The 27862-nt window shown below is 37.8% G+C and overlaps 1 protein-coding gene across 16 annotated transcripts in view; it reads left to right on the top strand.

The window, feature by feature from the left end:
• MARCHF1 (membrane associated ring-CH-type finger 1) overlaps nt 1-27482 on the top strand; it is a 225780-nt gene extending 198298 nt beyond the window's left edge. For 15 of the 16 annotated variants that reach the window (XM_040064198.2, XM_040064190.2, XM_040064199.2 and 12 more), the window contains 3 exons: nt 5806-5986; nt 20900-21047; nt 23289-27482. In XM_040064198.2, coding sequence (XP_039920132.1) covers nt 5806-5986; nt 20900-21047; nt 23289-23590 — 631 coding nt within the window. In that variant the 3' untranslated portion in view covers nt 23591-27482. The remainder of the gene's footprint in view (nt 1-5805; nt 5987-20899; nt 21048-23288) is intronic. The other variant, XR_005700791.2, reaches the window with a different exon arrangement.
• Nucleotides 27483-27862: the final 380 nt, after the last annotated feature.

The following is a 27862-nucleotide window of genomic DNA, read 5'->3' as shown; positions in this document are numbered from 1 at the left end:
ATGGAGAAAATATTTCCCTCTTTTATTGAGGAAATCTGTTAGAAGTTTGAAATGATTTCTCTTGAACTGGTATTCTTCCATCTTCAAGAAAATGACTGTGGTTATTAGGCGTCTGTGTTTAGTTCAGTTTGCCTACAAACTGCATCACAGTTAGTGTAAATATGCCACAGTCACAAGACTGTAGCTCCTCCTAATTTGGCAAGTGAGGGGGCCTCCATTAGTGCTTTAGTTCACATAAGGAGCCTGCTTTTGAAGCACATCTGATCAACGTTACTTTTGCTGTGGTTTAGACCATGCTGAGAATTTGTCTCAGGGTTCTTCAGCTGTATTCCCTTTGAGTGTATTCCTGTTTCAAATCAAAGAAACACCCACCAAGATGGGTCTGGTGTAGATACCCCAGGTTTTAGCACTACCTGGTTTGTTTTTTTTTTTTTTTAACAGATTTGTTACAGTTTCACTGTAATGCTTGTTAGCATGGGGATAGCTGTGCAGTACCCAGAAAGTTAAGGAACAATACAGGTTTTACTTAATTACATCATTTATACTTAAGCATGATTGTACATATTATCAGTATGCCCATGCCCCCATATACATTTCTATTTTTTTAAAGCCTCAGAGGCATTCCCCTACATTTTACATTTGTTAATGAGACTAAATTTGACCTAGTTTGTGGGCCTTACATTTCTAAGTCTGAAGAGATTTTAGCCTGCTAGCAGTGCTAACTGTTTCCCAAGGGAAAAGTTCTCGAGAAAGCCTTTTCTCAAAACAATCTTGGCAAAACAACTATCCTTTCCCAAAATAATCTTTCTCCAGGTGGTGTTTTGCTGTTTTTCTAGTTTCACCAATGGGATTGGAGAGGTGTCATTCCTATCCACCAATCATGTTGGGTCTGTATTGGAACACCTTATGAAAGGTGGCAAGAATTAGAAAATAAAGCCTTCTGTACTCTTTTGCCTTCTGAAATATTCGGAGTCTTTCATCTTTCTTTCATGTCCTACAGCGACACTGGTGTATTTTCAAAGAAGTCTGCAAAGGTTTCTGTAGCTAAACCCTTGGTCTATGTGTAATGGCCAAAAATCCTTAACAGTTTTACCAGGTACGGAGATAGGGGGGCAACTGCAAATGCGGAATCCACGGAAAGAGTTCTGGTGATGCAGAATTACTGCAAACACTTTTCCACCGGCGCTGCTCCTAGTGACAAGGTTCTGAATGTGGCCTGCAGCAGAAGCAGGGACATGCTGATTTATTCTCATTCTTTATCCCTCTCCTTTGGCAGTAGTCATCCCTGGGAATCAGCTGGGTAGACGCTGTCCCAGAGGAGCACTTGCTGGCAGGGTAGCAGTGTAGCACTAAATCTCACAGGACGTCTGCAGAATAAGTGTGTTTTCCACTTGACTGCAGAGGCACAGGGATCAGCCCATTTTCTTAATTTCTGAAGAGTTAGGTGGCTTAGTGAAGGACAGGTCAGGGAAACTGCTGGGTTTCCAATGAGGTTGGAGATTAGCAGCTATTCTCTTTAATGAGAGTAAAACTGTTAACAGTATGTGAGGAAAAAAACTACAAATCCATTGGAATCTGCCTATGTCTCTTGCAATAAGCAACTTAGATGCCAGCCATCTAGACTGCAATTTCAATTGCCATGCTTTTACCAGAATTAATAACTGTTGGGAAAAGTTGAAAGCTTTCCAAGTGATCTCCTTGTTCCATACTTATTTTAGACTGAGATTATGTTTGTATGGAAAATGAAAATGTTTGTCTGTATGGAAGAAAAAAGTCTTAATTTGATGACAAGTGAAGGTCAGTCATCAAGGATAACTCTTGCTGATTTTCTGAAAATCAGCCAAAATCCAATAACCTTTGGAGTGCCTGCAAGTTGTAGACTGGTTTCATACTTGCCTTTCTGCCTTTTATCTTTTGCAATGAACAGGACCATGGAAAACATGCGAAAGCAATTCAGTCATGGAATTTAGGACAGTATGACAACACCAAAATCTGAAGATGCCTCGCTTCTGAGGGCTTTCTTTTGCTGCATGTCATTATTTTGACCTCATAAGAAAATCCTTTTGTTTATGTATGTGTGGTGGCAGTACATTTACAAGGAACATACAAGATCTCTGCAACAGTCTTTATATGAATTATGAAAAATCTTTCACAAATACTGATTTCAGTTTTAACATTATGTAATTTTTTCCTGAAAAATATTTTTCTTAATTTGTTGTATTATGTATGTGAACCTGCTGTTTCAGAACATCCTTCAAAGAATTTTTGTGCTTTTTTTTTTTTTTTTCATCTCACGTATGCACAGTGTTAGCATTAATTTCAGTGTTTGGTACATCTGTTTACTGAAGGTTGTAGAAACAATTTTGTGCTAGAAAAATATGTGCTGGGTAATTAAAATACTGACATATAAAACAAAAACTTACGCATAGGGATGATAGCACTGTCAGAGTATTACCTCATAAGGATTCACAGTGAGTTTTATTTAAAGAAGTATAGATGTTCTGTGATCTCAGTTTGTAGGGATATGTTTGCAGGTGTATACACATACACACACTACATTTTGTATATCTGAATCAGAAGATCATCTAATGGCTCATATATCCTGTGTTGTCTGGTGTACACGATTCATAGAGCAAGAGCTCCTTTGGACTCCTGTGCTCATCTTTTCCCCTGGAAAAGAACGGTCCTGTTCTTGGACAGGGATCCTTAAAGCACTAAGCAGTTAAAAAAAAAAAAAAAAAGGTATTTCTCTGTACGGAAGGCCACTTATCTACTAAAGAACTAAGAAGTTGAGAAAAGCTGAGTGTAAATTCTGTAGGTGTGTCTGAGCAGCTAAAACTTCAGCTATTAACAATGATCAGTGCTATACTACAACTTGTAAGTAAATCAGCATAGATTTAGCAAATTATGTATTTTTTTCTTTATCATAGAGAGTGGTTTTGGGTTTTTTTTCCCATTCAGTTAATTGCTAAAGTATTGAAACAAATTTTACTCTCAGGACAAGTTCAGCCAGCTAAATAATCAGTCTGATGCATGGAAGTCTCAAACAGTTGTGATCATTTGACAACAGGAAACTAGAATGAAAATTCTCCATCTCTCCACTTGGTTTAGACATGGTTCAGGTATGTCTGTGCTTTGTATCCCTAGCGCCATTCTGTTTGCACAACAAACTTCTCCAAACCATCATTAACAGTTTACATTCTGTAACTCACGATAATTGTGATGTACATTATAGATGAACACGTCAAGGCAAAGACACACAAAATTGTGGTTCAGTTCTAATGGCTGAGGAAGACAGAGCAAGTTATCTGCTCCAAGGCTTTAAAAGATGTTTAAGCGTTTAGCCAACAGTCTGTTACCACAGGTGTTGGGCACCAAAATATCTTTGTACTGTCACTATGAGTTTAGGTACACAATCATCTTGTAAGCTAATTCCTTCTGGTTATACAAATAAAAAAGAGTTAAATTGCACCAAAAAGACCAAAGAGCATTCAAGCTAATAAAAGCCATGCCTGTGGTCATTTTTGCTGGACTTTAATTCCTACTGAAGTTTGTTTTCATTCTCATTACATATTTCATGGTTATAAAGCTAGAAGAGGCCCTTAGAATATTTAGTTCGAGCTTATTAATACTGTAAGTTCTTAGTGCCACCCTCTTGTTTATACAATTGGCTTGTGACCTATGTACAAGGAAAGCCCAGATAGAATGTATAATGCATATAGAGTTTTTCTGTAGAAGTATTTCTAGTAAGGATTAATTATATTCATTTCAAATTTGCAGTGTCATTTCATTTGAAGATCCCAGTGGAATTTTAGGCTTGTATTTTAGCTCTGAAAATAGTTTTAAACAATCTTGGCAGTAGTAGAAAAAAGGCTATTGGGTACGTAACTTAGTTGTCTAATTTCTAAATATTTTAAATGCTAAGGCTATAAAATAAATTATGTATGGCTTGAATTTAAATGAACAAAGAGTGCTGGTCTTCCTTTGGGGAATAGCTTTAATTTAAAAAGAGAATGATATTTTTTATGTAACTCTCAGTTGGGAATGCATTTGTTAGAAAAATAAGTGTTTTGAAAATATAGTTCTGTTTAAGCTCGAGGCTCAGTAAGAAATCACCATATAGGCAATTCCCATCTAAGAAGTAAGCTACTGATGCACCTAACACAGCTGGATTAGTAAAGACAAGACTGAAAATTGAGTTCCTGTAAAATGTGTCTCAAAAAACGAACATGTGCAAGAAGGAAGTTGTAGGTAATTTGTTCTCCTCTTCACTGCTGTGGGGCATGGAATCCTGTACAAGCACCACTGCAGGAATTGAAACCTGGCCTTTGTAGACCAGGTATTCAGAGCTTCATTTATCTGTTGGATTTTTTTGGTCTCTTTATTTCTCTACGTCCAGCAAAGCAGCTTCGTTCTGCATTCCCGTTATCGTAGTTCTCATGGCTCTGGGCTGCACCGTGGAAGAATAGTGGAGCTGCCAGTTTTCGTCTGTACATCTTTCATGTAGACATTGGAATTTCTTCCTCCCCTGCTTACAGACTTGGCAGCCTCAGAGCTGTGCAGTAGCCAGTCTTTCCTGGGATATCTTTGTCAGGTTGCCTCCTGACATACATCAGGAGTTCCTGCTCTAGAAAGGTCACCCATCTTCTCAGTAGGAAGACAACCTCATCCTGAATCTCTTCTGCCCCTTCTCCTACCCCAGAGATGGTGCAGTCACAATTTTCTCTGTAAAATGGTGAATTATTCCTCAGATGTGTTCAGACACGTCTGCATCTGTGTTGTCTGAGGGTGCCATTCCTAAGTACTAAGTTTCTAAGGCCCAAGTTTGTGTGACAGCAGGATCTGTGCAGTTATTGCTACTTCTTTATTTTGAAATAGCATTTCTCAGGCTTCAGCTTTCTTTCCTTTTTCTTCCCCCCTCTTGCATGCCAGCTTGACACTTGAGGCACACTTGGGTGCTTTATTGTGTTTTTCTAGGTTGGGGATACGAGGTAATTACTCTTGATTGAGGTGAACCTCCTTAACTTCAGGTGTTTGGTTAAGCCTTCTGCTCTGTGTAGAGCTATCTCTGGCTTCAAAGAGATGCTTGCCAATAAATCTGACATTGTTTTTGGTGGGTGAATGTTTTCCTGATGTGATCAGGAGACTGTTTGGAAGAGGGGAAAACCAGCAGGACACCTGGACATGCGTCACAGAATACGCTCTTTAGATGATGATGTTAGAACACTGATCGCTTTATGTAAAGCCACAATATGAAAAGCTCTGTATCCCATCATAAAGTAAAACAGCTCTGGGACCAGTGTCTATCTTAGGGTCTGTTTACAGAGTACTTTTCATTTTCCCAGATAATGCAGCTTTCTGCTTAAAAGGGACAGTGAGGAATAAAAAAAATTACCGCAACTTTTCAATATCTGCCTCCTAAAAAGTGTGCATGTGTACACACGGTGCCACATGCATGTCTCAAAACTGCTCTCTGATTCTTTTAACTACGTAACTCCAAAGAGATATCATAGGAACTTTTTGTACTTCACATGCTGGATGTTTTCAGCTTGGGTTAGGTTTCTCTACCTTTGAGGGTTTTATTGCTGCTGCTTACGAACCAATTATTCTGCTCTGGTATTTGTCCTAAAGGTTTTGCCATGCATAGAAGGGGCAGTATGTTCCCTGGCCTCCGTCTGAAAGGTCATATACCTGGCATCTTTTGACTGTCAAGCCCGAGGATGAGAAAGCAGTGTAAATAAGGCAGTGCCTTTGCATTGCCGGTTGGCAGGTTGCCTCACTCGCTCTTGCTGTCCTTCCTGTCAGGATCTGTCACTGTGAGGGAGATGATGAAAGCCCCCTCATCACGCCGTGTCGCTGCACGGGGACCCTGCGCTTTGTTCACCAGGCCTGCCTGCACCAGTGGATTAAGAGCTCGGACACGCGCTGCTGCGAGCTCTGCAAGTACGACTTCATCATGGAGACCAAGCTCAAGCCTCTCCGGAAGGTAGGGCGGTTTGGAGTTTAATTGTCCTCAGGTGTCAGGGCTCCAGAATGGCTGTGGAAATTGCAAGCAGTTAAAGAAACATCTGTCCAGAATGGTTTTGTATTTGCTGTCATTAATCGGTCACGGTGATTTTATTCTTACATTTAAGTTGGTTAATTTTCAGCAGCAGAGAATTTGACTAAAGACTCTTTTTCATCACACATACAATATAAATGCACAAATAACAGTCTTTTGGTTTAGACTTTTTATCTTCAGCTTTTTGTTATGGGTTCATCTGCCTATTTTTAAGCCAGAATGAAATATTTTCATGTTTCCCTCCTGAGTAACACAATCCATTTCACCCAGCAATTTTTACGCGGAGCCCATAACTTCTGGTTGAGGACGATGCTTATACTCATGTGGAGACAGCAGTTATGAAGTAACACAGTCAATTTAGCTGCATCTGTTGTAGCTGTGACACTCATGGGCAAATTAATCACTTCTGCTTTAAAATTAGTTAATGGAATTTAAAAGACAGGGTGACTTTGCATCCTGAATGTCAAATGTATGTTATTGGCACTCATCTGTTTTCTAAGATAAATCAGTATACTGCTACACAGACTGTCAATATCAGGAAGGTGAAGAGTTTATTAAACATATGTGGGCTCTATTTTCTTTGGAATGGATAATTTCTCTTTGAATTTTTATTTTAAAATGCTCTCATCCTTCTTGAGTTTTGTTGAACCTTTGATATTTGAGTCAATCTGGAACTGGGCAAGTTTTGATTTAAAATAAATTTCTACATGAAACTATTGGTTATTGCTAGCCTATGCCTATATAGTAGCGTTTTAATGGCAAAGGACATTTTGGTTCTGTTGGCCTTACACAGGTAGCAGTAGTTCAGAGAAAGGAGAATCAATGGAATTCCTTCACACTCCCAATTCAGAGGAATTTTCTTTTAAGTCTATGGCAATAAACCACTTCTGAAGAGAGAATTTGGGCTAATTTGGCAAGCAAAACTTGTGATATTGAAAGACAAAGTTCTCAAATGCCAGGTAGATATGGCCATGTAGGCTAGAACTTGAAACAGATGCAAACAGAAAGAAAAAGATAGCTAAAATCTTAATTATACTTCAGTTTTAGTAATTGCAGATAAATTTTAGCTAATGTGACAGGATGAGATAATTGTATTAAAAACCCCTGCCTGTTGAACATCTTAGGGGGATTTTTTCAATGTTTCTATTTTCAAACCAAATTGCTTTAACATCTAACAAGTACTCTCATAACAGTTACATTTCCCAGGTGAATACACAGGTATCAATATTTTTAACAAAAGCCTTTTCCTGGTTTTTCCAGCTAATATAGCATCTTTTATCGAAGGGAAACAAAATTTATAGCAACTAAGGAGAAAAGGAATGAAAAATGTGCATAATAAGCACTTTTGACTCTGTGTGTGGTTAAGGCCCCCTTTCAGAGTGGTAGTGTAAATCCTACAAGTCTGTAATTTCTTAATTGAATGATTGTCACCTTATTCAGCTTATCATTGGTTCTCAGGTATGATTTAGATTTCTGACATAGAAAAGGTTCACATCTTCTTCCAGGCAGGATATTTTTGTTGCTGCTCAAAGCACTACTCAAAAGTAGTTTATCTGCCTGGCAGTCTATGCTGGCAACATTCCTCCCATCAAATGCAATGCTAACAAATATTTGTTTACGTAGAATGGACCCAGCATCTAACTATAAATTCTCTCTTTTAAGTCACACCCATTTCAGAAACCAAAGCTTCCAAAGATTTCAAAGTTAAAATTAGTTGTCCTTTGGCATTTATAGCAGTCAGCTGTGACACCCTTCACATGTTGCATTTAATTAAACAAGTGATCCTTACTAAGTGTGAGCACTATCATCACCTTCGTTCACAAATTTATGAAATGCTAAACAGTTTATGAGAAGCTCATTTGCAAACCAAGTATTTTGACAGCTGTAGCAAAGCCAAGGTAAGGGAGGAAAGAGTGATCATGAGACCTCCCATATGAGTAGAGCTGACTGGTAAATTTCCATCCAAATATCCTTTATAAAAATCACTGAAACTATTTTGGTTGATTTGTTTGCTTCAGGGTTTTATTGGTGGTTTTGGGGGTTTTTGTGTGGTTTTTTTTGTGTTGGGTTTGGGGCTTTTTGTGTTTGTTTGTGGTTTTTTGTTTGGTTTGGTTGGTTGTTTGTTTTGATTTGCTTTGGTTTTTTGGTCAAAATATATATTTTGCAAAAGTGGAAAGTCAAATGAAACTGTCAAATTTCTTGGCAGCTTTTATGAAGCCCTAAATCTCAGTTTTGGGGCATTCCTTGGGAGTCCATGTTTTCAAAAGATTGGCACAAAGGGTGGTTACCAGAGACCAAAATACTGTGGGGCAGGCAGCTCCTAACCCCAAAGCTCTCTGCAATCCTGTCTCCTTGATGCAAGATCTGAAAAACACTACTGACTCTGGGATTTACAGACCTTGAAAGCTTTGGGTTTTGCTAAAGCTTCGTTCTGTACTAGACATCAAGAGCCTTTAGTCCCCAGCACTATGTCAGGCCTGTCAGCAGTGAATCAAAACTTCCAAACTTCTGAAATTCTCTTGGCGCGATGGCAGAGACATTATGAGCAGTTATATCTGAAAACAATGCAATTCTTGTCAACTTTGTTGGATGCCAACTAGAACAGCAAAACTGACTCCAAAAACGTTATTAATTTTGCTAATAAGCTTTGAAGAATTCTGAAAACAGATTTCTTTTCCATGCTTCCTAAACAGAAGATCACATATTTTGTTTCAAGAAAGGAGTGACTATTTAATTCCATAAGAAACTAATTTCTTAAAAAAACAAAGGAAATTATTTCCCCTAATTGATGCAATTTCCATTGGACCTGGCTTTGAAGTGACGGTATACAAGTGGAAGGGTCACATCTCATAACCAGTTCTGATTATTTGATTTTCAGTCTCTCTCATCACTTGACATACGAGATTCTATAGTTTGGTCCCTAACTGTACATTGTTTCATTATAGTGAATTTTATCATAATGTCTTTGTAAAATTCCTACTGCTGGTCTCCTGAAGGGAAAAAAAATCACAGACTATCAAAATTTATTATGGAATGATAGTTTTGCATTTTTGCAGAATCACAAAAGCATGAATTAAATATAAAACTAATTAATTCAATAATGAATTACCATCTTTATTTATGCCTCAGCCTTTCACGCACCCTCAATGTTTCGTAACAGATTTTTTATCAAAGTATAAGGTTTTATATCACAATCATTTTGGAATATCATGGCATATCTGTTAGCACCTATAAGTGACAATGTAGAACATACTAAGTTAACATAAATTAAGATAATCACTATTAAATCAATAGGTTTGTGCCAATGTGAAAGTTATTTAATTAGAGAAATCCCTGAAAGCACCAGACATCAAATAAAACTCAGTTTATTCATTTTAGTGAGTCTTTTCATTGAGGTAATCCTTTTAAGTGTTGGTCAACAGACATTGTAAGTGTTTTATGTATTTGGACAGGTCTAATTACTCAGCTCAAGATAATTACAGAGATTAAATATTAAGCATTGCTTACTGTTTCCGGTTTATTTCTCATGGCGTCTGTTACATCTGTTGGTCATTATAAATAATACGGTTGCATTTGTAGCTTTGCCTCTCAGCATCTGCAATCCATGATGCAGAATTTAAAAGGTGACTGTATCACAGAAGGAATTAGAAAGTGGTAAGAAGCTTGAGTTAGTTCCTTATTGAGTTCTCTCAGGTAGTAGCTTAAACCTGAAGAAAACATTTCTTCTTTGAAAAAGATGCAATCCTAGATATTAACAGCTGCATTTCATATCTTTTGAATATGGTGCTTGAAGACTAGTAGAAATGGAATTGAATGAAAATACAGTGAGTATGAAATGGATTAAAGTGTCAAATTAAAAGGAGCTTTAAACATAAAAATTTCTTTAAATGGAGATTCTCAACGGTCTCTTGCTGTACTTCAAAATGCTTTTCATATTTAAAATTTTCTATCTATTTAAGGTGTCTAGTATCTGATGAGATGTCTTTGATACATCATCCCAACAGATTATTGTGTGGTGTCAGAGTTTTCTCTCCCAATTCTATTTTTGAAATTACTTACAAATAAATTCTTATTTATGTGAGGCATAAGCAATATTGCACTTTTTCACCATGTGGTTGCTCCTGGTCCTTAAGGAAGAACAAGTCAATTTTTTTTGTTTACAGAAGCATTATGTACCAGTTGAGATTCATTTTCTTTCTGATAGAAAGGGTATCTGAATTTTTGCCTATTAAAAAAATAGAGGACTGAGAATGTTCTTTTAGTACAGAGTGATATGTTTCTATTAAATTAAATGGAAGCAAAGCAAATGCTGATAATGAAATAAACTTGATCTTATTTGTTCTGAATTTGTACATATATCTTCTAAGTGTTTACCTCTCTTCAATTCTGTATTTGCTTATATGGTGATATTAAAAAAAAAATATCTCTTAGCATGCCTGAAAGATTCAGTGATGGCAAAATATGTTAAGGGTGTTTTTTACTTTTGATTCAATGATAGCTTGGTAATTCATATTTAAATTTCTTTTTTGAGAGTATGGTGATCACTGCCAAAAGTCATAGAACCTGCAGAGAAATTTCTGTGATATACCGCAGTGAAATCCAGAGTGCTCTCCATTAGAAACTACTTCTGCCAGAGTAAACTCTCAGATCCAGACATGACCACAAGAGTCTCACAGGAAAAAAACCCAAACTTTTGAGCAGTCACTACCATACTTGCTTGCTGTTCAGTTCTTACTGCCCTGTGCTGTGAGGTGTGAACCACCTGGCTTTGTTGTTGGTTTTCTAATATTGCTCATGATAAGAAGTGGTATCAAATATTGAATAGGACTTGCTATTGGGACTAGTTCCCTTTTGATCCAATTTGATGAATATTTTGCAGTCCACAACATATAAGGAGCTTCTGCATTTTTTGTTTGATTTCTGGTGCAGCCACATAGTGTCGTCAAGGCAACCTACTCCAATGTTATCTTTCTTCCAGTAAACTGTCTCAAAACATCAGTAGCCTCAAATAATTGCCTGCAATATGTGGGGTCAGACACTTCACCAGTGTGCACAAAGGCACAAAGCTATTACTTTCTTGTTGGCTATCGTGTCATTATAGCAAATAACTTTGGGCTCAAGGGACAATGTGTATATTAAAGCTTGTAAAGTAAAAATGACTCTTTGGCATATATATCCTATTGTGATGCCTCAGAGATTCAAGGGACTACTTTGTTCAGACAGTTGTATCCTTAAATTTTTGAGGATAATAGAGCATTACTACTAATTTATCTGTATATAGACAGCATGCTGTCGTTCACAGAATAATGCTGTCTTGCATTTTCTGCAATAACAACACAAGAACTTAGCTTTCTTACGTTGGTAGAGTTTGTGCTGGCCTACCATCTCCATATATCTTTCTCTTCCATTCAGAACACAGCTTTATTCACACAAGCTGTTCCAGTTTCCACGGACTTCTGACAAAAGATTCTTGTGCCTCTTACCTTGAAACCATCATAACATATCCTTAGACTTGCTAAAAGCCATCTTACTATGATACTTGCTGGGACACCCCCATGTGCAGCATCCTTCCTGGAAGCAGAGCAAGATGTACGTACGGCCATTGCTTTGATCTTGCGCTCTTTAAGAAGCAAATGAAAAACATTATGCCAGAAAATCAAATTAAAACTGTGACCTCTTCTAATTAAATGCCAGTAACCAATTCTGCTACTTCTGCCGCTCAGTAGCATTTACAAAAGCAAAGGGGATCTGGGAGATGGTTCGGCTCTGGGTATTAGTAGTGTTATCCACTATCACACAGACCCATGAACATGAGCTCTGGGAGGTACAGATCTTCTGTGCTGTCTGAGGCTGAAATAAACAGTTTGATCTGAGCTGTTTTACAGATGCAACTTGCATCGAAGGATTCAGTTCCCGTTTTAGTTAGAGAGCCCTACTCCACCCTGCACTTTATAAGCCTCTCTTATTTTTTAAGAACTTGGGGTCTTCTTTTCATTTTTTTTTATTTCAGCTCTTCCAGTGTTTTGTTTCACAGCTTGACCTCATCAATAGTTATAACTGAGGAAGGACAGGGAAGCTGAAGCATTGAAAATAATTAAGAGAATCTCTGACTTTCCATATAAAGAAAGTGTAAATGGAATGCTGACACAAAATATATAGCTAGGAATATGAAATTAAAAGAGCATAATCAACCCAGGCATTGACCTAAACCAGGCATTGTTATTCATGGAGTTTTTAAAAAATGCTATTTTTACGATTTAATTTTGAAGTTAGGAACTTCACCAGTTCCCATGGGGGAGAGGGCTGCAATTTGTGATCTGATTAATGTAGGTAATTATCATATAATTAACACATACAATTTTACAGTTGTTATTTGCCTCAAAATTATTTTGCTTGGGATCTATTGATGTGAGATTGTTCTGTTCACAGGTTGATGCTTGCTTGTTGGTGGAATGCATGCTAAAAATGGCTTTTCTTTAACACAGTGATGTTCTTTTGAGCACAGAAATTCCAGTAATGGATCTAAATTGTGACCAAATGGGATAACTTTTACTTTACTCAGGTTTGGTGGTTTTGTTAATTTAATTTTATTCCTGTAGCATTTTATTAAAATTATTGGGGGGAAAAATAAATTTCTCTCTTTTTTTTTTTTTTTTTTTTTTTTTCCAGAATGAATAGCTTCCCTCAGCTCTTCTCTAGAGCACTAGGCTGTAGTTTTATTTTAATTACTACAGATTTCCTCAGCACAACTTTCCTCTATTTTATTTTTATTTAATTGGATCAAAAGAATCTCTCTTGTGGAAAATTAAGAGACAGAGAAGGCAACTGTAGCTATTCATTGGGAAGTCAGTATTCTTCCTAAAGCCATATTTATAGATAATTAAAAGCATCAGCTCCTTTTTTTTTAATCTTTGCTACATGGCAATTCAGACATTTGTGTAGATACTGTTTATATAGCCGCAAAAAAAAAATTATTTGTCTAGCTATGTTTGAACAACAATATATTTAAAAATACCAGGGTTTTGGCAAACAAAGACATTTAAACCAAACCACCTCTTTGTGATGATTTGAACTGATTCTTAGCAGGCTGGACAATTTGAAATAGAGGAAATTAAGCACTGTGATGAATACTGGAGAGAAGGCCATTGAAGTAAAGACGAACAAAACTGTAATCATATTCTACAACTGTAATCTACATTCTACAATGTTTTAGGTACCTAAAGCAACAGATCTTCAGAGAAATTTTCTTCAGCTGGACATGACTGAAGAACTAAAAGGAAGTGGAGAGGTGTACAAAAATATGTAATAGGATGTTGGTCTCCAGTTTGTTGCTATATCAGTTTTTTTAATGTCTCTCCTTTTCCAATTTCTGCCATGCTACTGGGGCCTTCTGTCCACCCTATAAGCACTCAGATGTGCAAAGGGAACCCATCCTACTTGGTATTCAGAGACAGAGACCCAGGCACAGACTGTCGGGAGATGGTTTGTTATGGCTTCTGTAGTGGAGAAAGGACTTTTGTGGTTGCTTCGACCCCAGCTGAATTCATTTCAAATCCACACTGAGCCTCTGTCATGGCTGCTTTTATATTGCCTATGGAATACATACCACAAAATGCAGCAGCCCTACCTGCTTTGGTCAGAAAGGGAAATCTCAGCATAACTGGGCTTGCCGCAAAATTATGGTCTGTGCTTCTGTGGTGTGGCAGTTTGACTGAATTTTTTTATGGTTTTCTTTGTGTGTGTAGGTGTCTAAGTTGTTTGAGAACTGGACTGTGATTTAAAGGTATTTGCTACTTAGTGACTGGAGCAAATGGCATGCCTTCAATTAGATATGCTTCTCTTTTGGAAATACAGAGTTGACAGAGGCAGGAGTCAACAACTGAAAAGAGAACCAAAGTGACAAAGTAGATGCTTTTGATAGAACGATCATAGAAATACTGTAGGGAGAGCAGACAACAGTAGCATCTGTTTCTGTTCTTGACTAACTGTGATAAAAGTTAATGGAGGCATACATTCTCTTCCTTTTATCCCTGTTTCTTTAAGGGTTACCAACATGAAGCTTCTTTTTTGATTTTTGCATAATAAAGGCATGTGCCTTTATTCATGTTACCTGAATATTTTCTAGAATTCTAGATGTGTGCCTCTTGTTCTCAGTACCAGATATTCCCCGTAGTTTTACATTGCGGTGGTAGTTTACTCCTGATCAGCGGTTTCATGTTTTACCTGCAGTTTTTCTGTCAGGATTATTTTTTTAGATAAGGTAGCTGAAGTGTACTGTGCTTGGAGATAATGATCTTTTTCTTAAAGGTCTTACAAGGCAAGAAAAGAAAAGGTAATTGTGAAAGAGGTGTTCATGATAGTGCTGAAGGCTCTATTGAACAAAAGATTGGTTAAGGTCTTTTCAGCATTCGAAGAACATACTTGGAAAGTAAACACTTTGCCAAGCACTTCTGCATTCTATATATTGATGTAAAGCAATTTCTAGCCATTGGGAGCTAGAAAGAGGCTCCCAATATGGAGAGATTATGCTATAATTACTTGCCACGAGGTTTCTTGCACATCTCTCCAAAGCATCTGGTGTTGGCCTCTCTCTGAGACAGAGCATTGAATGAGAGGGACATGAGGTGTCCTGTATTTCCAAAGCACAGGTGGGGTTTTTTGGTGGGTGGTTGTTGTTGTTGTTGTTGGCTTGTTTTCTTTTTTTTTTTTTTTGTGTTAGGATGATCAGGATGCATGTACTGAAGTTTTCTTAGTTGGTAAATGACAAGTATTCTCAATACCACTTTCATATTGCAAAAACAGCTATTTCGTTTTAGATATGATTATTCTTGAGTTGCTTAATTTTTACATTTCTTAATTTCTACACTTCTGTTTTACATTTTTTAAAGGTTTGCTAATTGATGTCACACATAGGTAAAAATTGCATAAGCTTGTGAAGACTGCATACTGATTATATCAATTAAGTCCCGCTGTTTTGATTATCCCTTAAAAAAGAAATAACGTGCCATCATGGTTATGATAAAACTGAATTATTAGTTCTTTGCAGATGATAATTTTAAGGTGTTTATCAAAGTGAGATTTTTCATTATGTATTTCTTTTATTACTCTAAGTATGCATATCACACAAAAAGTGAATTAAAGTGTGTTTGCCTTTAGAAATGCACACACTTCTGGTTCAGTTTAAAATTTTAATGGGTGTTTTAAATACACCACAGACATTCTTTTGGATTCCAGCCAGGTTTGTTTAGTATCTCCTAGGGACAGAAATAGATTTTGAGCATACTCCAGACAGGTTTGCCTGACACAGATCTGTACTAGAACATCTAATGTGATAACTAGATCGAGGTAAGGTTGTGCATAGATAGGGCCATATGATCCACCATGTGATGTGGGATTTTAAAAATTAATTTTATTTCCCTGTTCAGCAATTAACATAGCAGGGGTCTAATTATTGCCTTCTATTTTTGATCCTTACAAGAGCTTCTTCTCTGGGATGCATCTTTTGAAAGAAGGCAATGACAAATATGTTTTCTGTATTTTCTGTGAACCTGCTCAGTTCCTTCTCTCCGGATGTGTCTGGGGAAAAGAACACAGCGTAGGTGTGTTCATGGCCCAAACCCTTCTCTTGTCAGCCATCAGACCTGGCTCATTCTGTGGGACTGTCTGAGGAGCACTTCTCACGTTGGAGCAGGAGGAGGGGACACATGCCTTGTCCTTTAAGACACAGTCCTCACAGTACAGGCTGTAACCACATGTTGTTTTGATGGCACAGAGAGGCCCAGAATGCTTTTACTCAAATAACAACATTTCAAGTCTCATCTCTTAGGAACACTTCAAATTTCTGCGAGGCTATTTTATTCTCCCAACATGAATGGAGCCCTGTTGTCCTTTATTACTATTATTTCTTCCTCTTCCACCCACTGCAAAAATTCCATTCCGCACACTACCATAGCAGCTGCTTTCCTCCAGCTGGTAGGCTGATAGCAGTGAACAGCTCAGTGTGGAGCCTGAGCCAATTAGTACTGCAACAAGTGACCAGAAAACCCTCCCTAATATAAATAACTCTGAGCTGCATGTTCAGACTGTTGACATATCTTCGCTGCTCAGCTCACTTCAGCACCAGTTCTTTTTCAAAAGCGCTGGCTAAATCCTTTGGGTTGAGATTCAGATAAGAATGATCTTTTTCTGTGTGTTTTTTAGTCTGTGTTCAGAGTGTAGTTTCTACAATAGCCTCTAGTAAGTAGTTTTAACCTTTATTTTGCAGGCATAATTACTGTATCTTAAAGGTTGAGTAAAGGTATTTCTTCAGATTGTAGAAAGAATTCAGAAAATATTGCATCATGACTTTGGCTCTAGGTGAGAGCAGAAATCCTTCCAGCTGCGGGTGCTGTTTACATCTATACGTAGTCCTTTTTTCTGCTAAATGATGGATAGGGAGAAAAATGTCACAAAAATTATTTAATGTTAGCAATGTCCCACCCATGCCAGATTCCCCTGTCATACCTCCTTACACGAGATTTTTAAAACAGGGTTCCTGAAAATACCCAGGAGTTAAAAAGTCCAGGCATTTCAATCACATGTTGTAGAGCAGCCCATTAACTTCACCCTCAATATTTGGCATCCTCAGTGCTCACCCCTTGCAGGAGAGAGACCTTCAGCCGTAGAGGCGTGAATCTGCAAACCTGCAGCACAACTGCAGTTGCCTCAGGACATCTGTGTAGACAAAATTCTGTAAGCCAGTGTGGCGGAACACGAACAGGACACAAGGCGGTGGATAGGAGCAGGCAGGCAGCAAATCTACAATGCAAAGGTGGGGAAAAGAAACACAAGCAGCAGAGTTTGCTAAGTGCCATTGTGAGGTGTGGAGAACAGCTTTCGTGTGAGCAGCGTGAAGCTTTCGGTTCTGCACTGGGCCATCGGGAAACCGCTCTGCAGAAGGCGTAATGTATGGGAGGGAATTAAAATTGCAGATTTGCTTCTGTTAAGCAGAGAGGCTGTGTTGGAATGTAGGATATGAAGCAGCGTCCCCACGCAGACAAAGGAGCATTTTCAGAAGGTACTAAAGAAAATATCCATAATTATTTGTCGCATATTGATTAATCAAGCTTTTATTAGAAATGACATACAGGGAGGCAAATTTTTGTCCTTTAAAATAAATATGAGAGATTTTCTCAAACTATGTTACAGGAAAGGGAAGTGGTTGTCTACATATGATTTAAAGTTCCCTGTATGTTTTTGGGTTTGTTTGGTTTTTTAAAATTTTTCTTCTTATTTCCCCAGAAGACTCATGACCACTGTTTGTAATTACAAGAGTGAGATTTGAAATCAGATTTCTTGAAGTTTCTGAGTGAAATTGTCTTTAGGTAACAAAAGCATAACACAAGGTAGGAGCCTGGAACAGGATACAGTTTTACAGCTGCCACTTTTTTAAAGATTATTCCAAACTTGTCTGGCAGTAAAGCATAGGAATTCCAACTGAGGTGCCCCTATGAGTCATAGAAGCAGCTTAAGTAGTAGTTGGGGTGGGAACGAGTGTTTCTGATGACATTCACGACGCAGCTTCTTTCCATTTCCGACAGGAGCCTGTGAGTTAGGCAGTCTCCTGCCACCCTCCAGTGGTTTTCAGAGCACAGTGCAAGCGACTGTGTTCGGAAAGCTCACTCTAAATCAAAAGGGGGGCCGGGGATATTCCAAGCTTTCTGCTGGGGACACACATTACACTTTGGATTTGTTTGGTGGCTTGTGTAAAAGGTCTCTTGGTTCTGCTTAGATGTTACAAAGCGTTCTAGCACACCTGTTCTGAAGCATTATGATATTCATGCAGTTGCTTGCATTTGCAGGACATCAAACCATCTGCACCTGTGATGATTTCCAGTCTGTGTTTGTTTTGCTGCCAGGATTACAGAATCTGTGGGCATGACATTTGGATGTACAACAGTGAAGGGGTGTTTTGTAGGGGGCTGAACAAAAGCTACAGGTTTTTCTATGAATTTAGTGACTCGATTATTTGCAAGTCATTATAAATGCCTCCTCTGGCTGTAGTCTTCAATTTATTTCTCTCGTTACAGTTTCTAGAGCACCTTAGGAGCATTAACATCTAAGTTTCCAAGGAAAATTGCATCTGTGTACTTCATTTTGGGCTGTTTTTCTGTTCTTGGTAGCATCTGGTATTCTATCCATGGCATGTCACAGGGTCATCAACTCGATTGCTGTATTTTCTTGGAGATCACTGATCAAGATAGTAAAACATGATCCAATTTATTTTTATCTTGCTATTATGAGTGTGGAAAGCCATGAAAACTGCAGGACTTTCAAAACACAGCAGGGATGAATTTATTAAGGAGGCATTAGTGCGCTGTATGACATGAAAGGTAGCACCTGCCAAACTTCCCCACACAACTTTAGGCTGTATCAAGTCCTGGACTGTAAAGCACAGGTGAAAGGAGCTGATGCTTTCATTGCTCAATGTATTGTTGTCTCATCCTTTGTTATATGGATTTTCAAGCAATTTTTATTTCACATAACTTTATTTCACATATGCTTTTGTCCAAGCAAGTCTGTACTAAAACTAACAGTTAATTTTCTGATATAAGCCTATTGCAAAAATCCTAAAATAGGGAATTGCACTTTTCTGCTCCAGAGCTACATAAATTGCTGGCTCATCTTCTAACATCACTCATCTTGTAGAGCATGACAGTAGTCACAATGTACTCTGTTCAGCCAACCTAAAATACATGAGTGGGATGGAGAAGATACATCAGTTACCACTGGGATCAGAAGAAGTTCAGCACACAGTTTAACTGCATTTTCCCTTCTGAGTTCAGCCCATCATCACCATAGCTGAGACAACTGTGACTGCAGCAAGGGCAGGGCAAAACAAAAAAAGACCAGCTTTGGGGCACACTGAAAGCTGTAAGATGCTCCCAGGTATCTGTCCATGGCAGATGGAGTCTCTCCTTGGACCTTATTCCTTTCCTGTATCCCAAACTGGGAGTACGAGATACTCTGCAATCTGACAGTCCCACAGTCGCCTATGCCCTGGCGACGTCTCCCAGTCTCTTGGCGGGCACCTTCTGTCCAGTGTGGCAAAGTGTGCGTGGATAGAACAGGCAGGCAAGGGAAGGCTGTCTTGTGGGAGAAGACAAGGGGACAGCTGGAGGAAGCAGAGTCCAGTAGGCCTTGGCTTGCCTCCTGGCTGGATTTGATCACAGGATGTTAGCAAAAAGGCCTGCTTCAGCCAATTTCTGCTGGCTCCTCTCCTGAGATACCTTTCTTGTAAATCTCAGCAGAATTCTGTGAGCTCGAACCTTTATTTATTTATCCTGTTTGTTGGTTGGTTGATTTTTTTTCTGGGTTTTTTCTTCCACCTACTAAATATTTACATTTAGACTAATGGGACCAGCATTTATCTTTGACTGGGCATTTAGACCAACATGAATGCTTTTGAGTATGTTAGAGAGTAAAATGGCTATAAAGAGACTGCCTGCGTACATGACAATGAAAATCGTGCAGAGTCTTGTCTCCAGCAGACCAAATGTTGTAGCATCTAAGGTGAGATGACAGACAAAATATGTTTAAGAGCAAATCATTCTTTTTGTTCTATGTTGATCTCTCACAAAGCATCCACAGGTAAGTGAAGGGTGAAGGTAAAACCCTTCCTTCCATCTGGACAAAACCAAGTTTTTTTTTCTTTGGAAACTAAGTCTGTTACAAGACTTGAATTTTCACTGCAAAAAAGAATGAAAGTCTCCAGGTCAAACAGTGAAAACGGCTGATAAAACCAAAACAATCCAAAGACCTAAAGAAGGAAAACCAAGCCAAACTCCCAGGCTGGCAGTAAATGTGCAGCATGGCAGTGCTCTGCAGAGGCCGGGGTTGCTGTCCTCGCCGAGCAGGTGGCAGCAGCGCTGTGGCACCGAGCTGAGTGCAGCTCAGTGCAATGTTCACAGGGCCACAGGGAGGTGGCACTCGCATCTCATGCTTTGTACCCCTTTCCTTCCTCAGATGCCAGCACTGGCTCCAAGATTTTCCATCAGAATTGAGGCATTTTGCTTTTAAGTGCCCTATTCTTTCATCAGTTTTCAAAGGCAAAACGTTTTAGGAGAGAAGGGTTTTGTTTTGAAGAAGTGCTGGAAGAAAAACCCGTGTCACAAGTGAGATTAAAAAAAAATCGCCTCAAGGGCTGCATTGTTCAATTGCAGAGAATAGCCTATTTCATCTTAAAATAGCCTTAACTTAAGCCAGGATTTAGTACCATAATTCACAAACACGTGCCTGGAAGATCCTCCTTGTATTACTGAGGCTATTTGTCTGCTATGATATACGATAATTTCCACATAATTATCTTTTTGAGTTTATTGAGTTCAATCCTCAATGCAGTTTGCATTTCCTGTGCTTTTATTTTATGGGAAGACTGTTACATAACTGCATTTCTATAATGTCAATATATATTACAAACAAATGTTTGGGCTTTTTCTTCTCTCACCAACAGAAATGCAAATTTAAAGTTAATATTAATCTTTTTACCTGTCTATTAACATGTTACAGCTGTACTGTGATGACATTACTTATGATATTACTCACAAGCAGACGGGAACAGGACAGTGTTCTTTATTCCCCGAATCTGTGAAAATGAGATCATTGTGAATTTTACGGGGACAATGCACATTGTACAATTACTGCAATTACTCCTTGTAATGCATATTACAAAAGCTAAAGGATTTTTAAATTTTATTATTGCTTGTGTTTTTGGTAGGAAGAGTAATGGCCTAATAAGTTTAATGTAAAATTTTACAAGTCAGATTTTTTTTAACTACTTTTTTTTTTTTTTTTTTCCAGTGGGAGAAATTACAGATGACAACAAGTGAGAGGAGAAAAATTGTGTGTTCAGTCACATTCCATATAATTGCAATTACCTGTGTTGTTTGGTCATTGTATGTTTTAATTGACAGAACCGCTGAAGAAATTAAACAAGGCAATGATAACGGTAAGTATCTTTTACCTTCTTCAGTGCTGTTGATAAGGCAGTGCCTGGCTTTGAAAAGCAGCTCAGTAACCAGTCATATTCTGTTCTTAAATAACAGCTCACATGGCTACACCAAAGGCTTTAATGCAGAAGTTCTGAATGCATCAATATGACAATCTTACCTTATGCCCCAGCAGAGAGAACTCTACTTTGTGTAATCATTACAACAGCTTAACTAGCCTGCCTGTTCTGCCTGGGTTAATCTCCCATTATCTTAGGTAATTCTAAAGCTCAGGAAAAAAGATGAGTCAAGTTGAAACCGCTCAGTGCATGTCCAGGTCCTTAAATAGCAGTTTATTTATATTAATCACTTGAACCTTGATAGGAAGTAAAGTACTATAGAGCCTCTTCATTAACAACCTTCCTAATACAAACTTTCAAGAGAGCGTTTTCCAGTTATGTTAGTCCTTCATGGGGGACTTGAGTAGCATGGAAGGCCATTCCTGTGTCCTTTCAAATAGAATTTCACTGTGAATGTACATGTTCCAGCTGTACTTATTGGTTGTGCACTGGAAACAGCGAAGTCATGGAGTCTCCAGCTGCAGAGATACTGAAAATCCAACTGGACATGAGTAACAAAATGCTTGCTTAATGTCAGTAGGAGCCATACTTAGCATATGTGGAAAATATATCCTAAATTTAACTAGTTTTCCATTTCAAATCTAAGTTTATTTGGTCTTAAATTTAGTCTTAAATGTGATCATGATGGTAAAAAGCTTTTGAGTTTTGGTCTGAATTGAATTTAAGCACCCTAAAGGAACAAAGGTCTCCAGCTTTGGGTTATATTCCAAAGTTAACATGGAAAACAAAACAGGTGGAGCTTTGTGCCTTGCTAGTTAGATAAATATTTGATGATACTCCTGATGCTTGCCTTTCTTGTCTCAGAGAGGAAAATAAGTAACAAACCTCAGTAAGTCACACATGTATACACGCTACAAAGTCTTGTTCTGCATTCTTTTGAAGCTGATAACCTTGTTTTTTATCTCAAAAATCCTGGCCTAGAGGACAGGACTAGAAATGGCTTTGAAATTCTATTTATGAGTACAACTACATCAACCTACTCATTACAAGGGGGAAGCTATTTCCGTAGATTAGCTGAATTTACATAACAAAACAGCTAACAGGGATTTTTGTTGTTACACACAATGCAAAAGAATCGTGTTAATTATTCCTAGTACACTCGAAAAGTATTTATGATTTGTATAGCATTCAATATTTGCCAAATGTAATGGCTGATTCTTTACACCAAAAAGTGTATGAAGAGATGCCCTGTAGCTACTTACAACATGCAGAAGTAAGTGTGAAGTGGAAGCTTTTGCCCCAAAATTTGCTTGTTGCTGGGGAGAGTACTTTTACAAAAGCGAACATGTATTTGTGAAGAGCAAGGACATATATGTAGTTTGTTTTCTTCTCCATTTTCACTCTTTAAATGGGAATTGCCAAAACAAATACTTTAAGCACTGGAGAAAAAACATTTTATAAACATATTTTGAGAAGGAGAAAAATTGGAAGCCCTTAATAATACCAGTATTGTTCGTTAATAGTCTGAGTTTAAAAATCCCATTTTAAATGGATATCTCAGATTATTTAAAGGGGGTTTTTTTGTTTGTTTGGGTTTTTTTGTGTGTGTGGGGTTTTTTTTGTTGTTGTTTTTATTTTTTTCTTTAGAGAAGTATATGGCACAAACCCTTTAATTGCTAAGCCTGACACTGGTTTATAGAAAAGCCAATTTAAAATGTATTTAAAATATCCTAGAATTTATATGGCACCAGCGGTAGGGAGTCAAGTTTCATTAACTCTCTGTCATTTCCAGCATTCTGTCACATCTAACATTTCATTAACTCTTTGTCCCAACAGTTAATAAAAAAAGAGTTCCTGTATTACCACAGAGGCAGTAGCAGCCTATCTTTAATGTTAAAAGGTAGAAGAAATCCTGAAAGAAAGCTTTTGAGCATGGTGTTGAGTTTTTTATTTGACCAAATGGTGGTCAGATCAGTTAAAAGGGGGAAGCAGGTTCTTGTTCTACAGGCAGTTTCTTGGCCAGCCCATGGAATAGGAAACCCCATCTATTTTCTAGAGCCACAACTGCCACAATAGCGTGTACGTGCCTGGGCATTTTTAGCAGGTGGCTTCTTTTCAATATACATTACTGAAACTCAGTGCTTGATATTCATTGTGTAACATAAACTTTCTGTTTCAAAGGTGTCCTCGAATGGCCATTTTGGACAAAACTCGTTGTTGTGGCCATTGGATTCACAGGAGGCCTGGTCTTCATGTATGTGCAGTGTAAGGTTTATGTCCAGCTGTGGCGCAGGTTGAAAGCCTACAACAGAGTGATCTTTGTTCAGAACTGCCCAGACACCATCAAAAAACTGGAGGAGAAAAACTCTCCATGCACTCAGCCCTCGGAGGTGAAGGATGCAGTTGTGGTACCAGTAGCACAGACAGGTACAAACTCCCAGCCGGCGGCGGAAGAGGCGACATCAGAGGTCATGCCAGTTTGACACGGACAGCATTGCTTCTTCTTTGCAGAGTAAGCCGTAGTGTTTGCTACACTACAACTGCTACAAGAAAGTAGAAACGACTGAGCATTTTTTCCAGTTAAATGGACTGCAACCAAACAACAAAAAAATAACACATACAAAAACCAAAACCGTACAAGGAAAATGGATCCAGCAAAGCAACTTGTTACTGTATGGAATGTGACCGTTCGTGACGTAGTTTCGCAACTAGTCAGCAAGTGTAGTGAAAGTGGAAGTGTAGAAAGTGCAATAGAGAACAGGTTTAACAGGCAATGCCAAACCAACGTGACAATGTACTTTTTTTTCCTAACTGGGCTGGCTGGGAAAGTAGAAAACAGAAGTGATACAATGATTTTGTTTACAGAAGACACAAAACTGTTCATCTGTTTACTACTAAAAGTTGTATTTGCTATTTACCTTTTCAAGGTATGCTTCAAAGGGTACCAAATCCAAGTTATATGCATTAACAGAATCAAAGTACAGAGAGCTGTATTGCAGCACTCCCTCTCTAAGCCTCATATGGTAACACCTTCATGTGACTGTAGCGGAGCCTGAATGTTTGGGCAGCTGTGTCAACTACGGATATTTGAACCAGTTGTTTTTAACTATGGCTGGATTTTTGAAAAGTAAGCAGTTCCAACCAGTATAAACTCATGTCTCCATAACCTACAGATAGTTTTTTTTAATGTCAGAGAAGTAAGTACATGAAGGAGAGGATATGTAGATATGCATTTAGAAGAGCAGCTCTGCTGTTTGTTTTACTTTATAGGAGTGAATTAGGCATAAATTGGATACACAAAGTATTGAGGCTTTGTAAATGAAAAAAAAAGGCAGTTTACTGCAGAATTTTACAGAAGTAAATTGTCTACTAGTAGGTGTGGAAAAGGATGATACATACTGAAGATGGAAGCTACTTTTGGTTTTATTTTTTAAGATTCATGATACAGAAAGGTAGATGTAAGAAAACATACCTACCTATATACTTAAGAAAGCACTAGTTTTTATCTCCTTGTTCTAAAAGGCTAGTTTTTATCTTCCTCACTGAAAAAACAAATCAATGGTTTCCTTCTGTACAGGTAAACTTAAGGTGTTAGAGATTCAACAGTTCAGTTGTTAATTTCGTGTTTTGAGCACTGGCATATAAGAATGAAGTATGAATAGCATTAAAAGGTGCAATAGATAAATGAATGTAGATATAATACTGTGTCCAACAGGGTGAATTATAAAGAACAAATTTTGTGATTCACTTTGCAAAACTGTGGTGTTTACTACAAGGACACAAGAGCAGGTATTGACTTGGAGTAGTTATGTACTGGTGTGGACGAGTCTGGGGCCTGAACATAATGTGTATTTTAAAAAAAGTCAAAAGATCTTTTTTTAATCTTGTATTTAGTAAAGGAGGAAAAGCAAAAAAGCAAATAAAGAACCAGAGTAATGAGGACAGGAGAGTAGAGATTCACTTCAAGGAGGAGTATCTGCCACAATTACAAGTGAACTAGAATTCTACAGAAGCCTTGAAGTTTCTACTGGTGAATTTTTTCTTTATACACATAAGTATTTAGAGTGAAATAACAGAATCATCCCATTCTTGAAAATATCCAGGCTGCTGGGCCTAAAATTTATTGGAATTTATATACTAGGTATTCCTTTGTGAATGCTTACTGGCTTAAGGCTCAGGGAATACTAGAAGTAGCAGTGTTAGCAAGAAACGTGTCTTTAATCAGATCATTATATTATTTTGTATTGGAATTGGTCTTGTAATTTGGCCGTGACTAAGTGATTGTTATCTGGCTAGACAGGACACAAAATCTTGGTGCTTGAATGGTCCTTAATACACGTCAATATTTGCTGTAAGTTACTCCAGGTGAGTTGGATTAATGTTGAAGTTTCTTCATGTAATGGCACACACTTTTTATATAAAATAATTTCTCAACTATACAACTGCAACTTCCAATTGTAGCAGCTTCTTAATTTAAATAACATACAACAGAAACCAAATCATTTCTCCATTTAAAATTTGGAGGAGATTTCAGAAGGTCTTCAGAGCATGATGACACGCCTAAGGAATGTCTTGTAACTGCACATGCTTAAGATAGTCTGCAATGGCATGGTTTTCAAAAAGCTACTTGTAAAAAGGTAAATCTCATTATATCTGACGTCAGACACTTAAAATTACTAACTGCATCTGAATGTTTGGATGGATGTTTACAATAAACCTGCAGAATCAGCAAAATTTACTTAGAAGGAACATTGTTATGAAGGATAATTAAGAGCTTTCTAAAATAATACTTTCTCACTAAGTGAAAGGAACCCTGCTTCTTTAGCCAGCTTGTTCTTTGACTGCAGACATCATGACCCCATTGAAAGTACTTTATCCCCTCTTTTGTCAGTTTACTGGAGAGTAATTTGCATTGGGGTTTTTTTCTTGAACAAGTATAAAATTCACCTCAAAGAAGAAAATACCTGAAGATTCTGAAAGCAGAACTGTAGCATCCAACAAGATTTTACATTTTTTAAAAAAGATACTGAAGAGTCAGCAACTGAAAAGACGATGTGAAAACTTTTATACCAATGCCTTCAACTTTAAACACTGTTCTGGCAGGCAACCATATATGCAACTGAGTTTACAGTTAAATAGATTAAAAAAAGCAGAAAGACTTCAGTTGAAATTCCTCCTCTCCCTTGGAAATACTGAATGTGGACAGCAGGAAAAAGGAGCAAAATTGGACACTGTCTGCTGAGATGGACAATGAGGCAAGTCACCAGCAAGAGAGATTTCAGCTGGCTTGAAGCAGCCTTTAATCTTTTAAAGCATTACAGTGTTAGCCTGTGCATCCTTTTCTCTTCTTAGATGCACTGGATTTTCTAGAGCTTTCAGGGCTTTCATGCAGGATTGGAATTTGTTTCTGAAGCAGGGTACAACCTCATCAAGAGGGCAAGGAGCTATTCATACCACCATGCCTTGGATTCTGGTCTTCAGTAATAAGGAAAGTACACGGATAGAGAAACTAGACAGATCATTATCAACCAATACTTTTTCATTCCCACAAAAAAGTACAGTTTTCTGTATTAATTTATTAACCACAGTATTATATCCTAAAAAGAAACCCAAAACAACACCCCCCCAAAAAAACCCAACCAAAAAAACAAACAACAAAAACTAAACAGAGCAGTATAATGAAAGTTTTAAGATGAAGTCTAAAGACTTTTTAATGAAGATGCCATCTCAAATAAAGAACCATATCAAACTCCTGTGTATGCACAGCACAGCTCTGGCAAATATGCTGAGAGTGGAATTTGGCCTGGCTAAACCCAGAAGGGCAGAACCTGGCTCTGAGCTGCCATTAGCAAGACCAGCTTAATCTGCATTCTTGTTTAAACCGACATTTAATAAAGGTAGGTAGAGGTAATTTGTTGTCAGATCTGGAAGTTTAAACGAGATACTCCTGTATTCACTCCTGTGAATATGCACATTTCTTTTCCTGTTTTTAAGTTACAAGCATTATAAAGTTTATTTCAAACTGGCATAAACATACCACTTTTGACTATCGGTAGCATTACAAAGATTCCTGACTAATCCAACTGTGCCATTCACACACTGCTCTATCTGAAGGTAGTGTTTATTTTTGTTGTGTAGGAAAAAACTGTAATTCCCCATCTCCAGAACAAACAGTTTATAATTTCCAATAATGCAATGAAACTTACACTCTGATGAAAATATTTTACTGTGTATAATATTTGGAACTACAAATTTGTGTTATTTGTTTAACTCCCTTTCTTTTGCAAAAGAAAAAGTGTATGTTTTTGTGGGTGAATGTGTACTGGGAGACAGAAAGTAAGGGAAACAAAAATAATGTATCTGCTTAATGTTGTGAAAAAAATGTATTTGTATTAAACAAATTACTCAAAGTACTGCAGTATTCTACATTTGTCACCTCATTACCTAGAGCATCACATGCTGAACCTGAACTGGCAAGACCACACTCTTGCAAGAAAGGTGAACAATATACTCAGTTGCATACTTAATACTGGTAAATTTGCTAAGCTGCAAGGGGCTACATTTGGGTCCCTCGCCTTGGCAGAATGCTCAGGAATATACCTCACAATAGAAAAACACTTGAAAAGACTTATAGTTAAGTGCTTAATTTGCAGGTTTCAACCCTATAAAGAAGCCTAGAAAACAACTGGTTTTGCCTCCATAGAATAATGGACAACTAGTACTGGGTTACAACTCCAGGGAGGTAAGAGAATGAA

This window comes from Hirundo rustica, chromosome 5, assembly GCF_015227805.2.
Source record: "Hirundo rustica isolate bHirRus1 chromosome 5, bHirRus1.pri.v3, whole genome shotgun sequence".
Taxonomy (NCBI): domain Eukaryota; kingdom Metazoa; phylum Chordata; class Aves; order Passeriformes; family Hirundinidae; genus Hirundo; species Hirundo rustica.
Note: the sequence above shows the minus strand (reverse complement) of the source record. Positions and strands in the feature narration are given on the sequence as shown.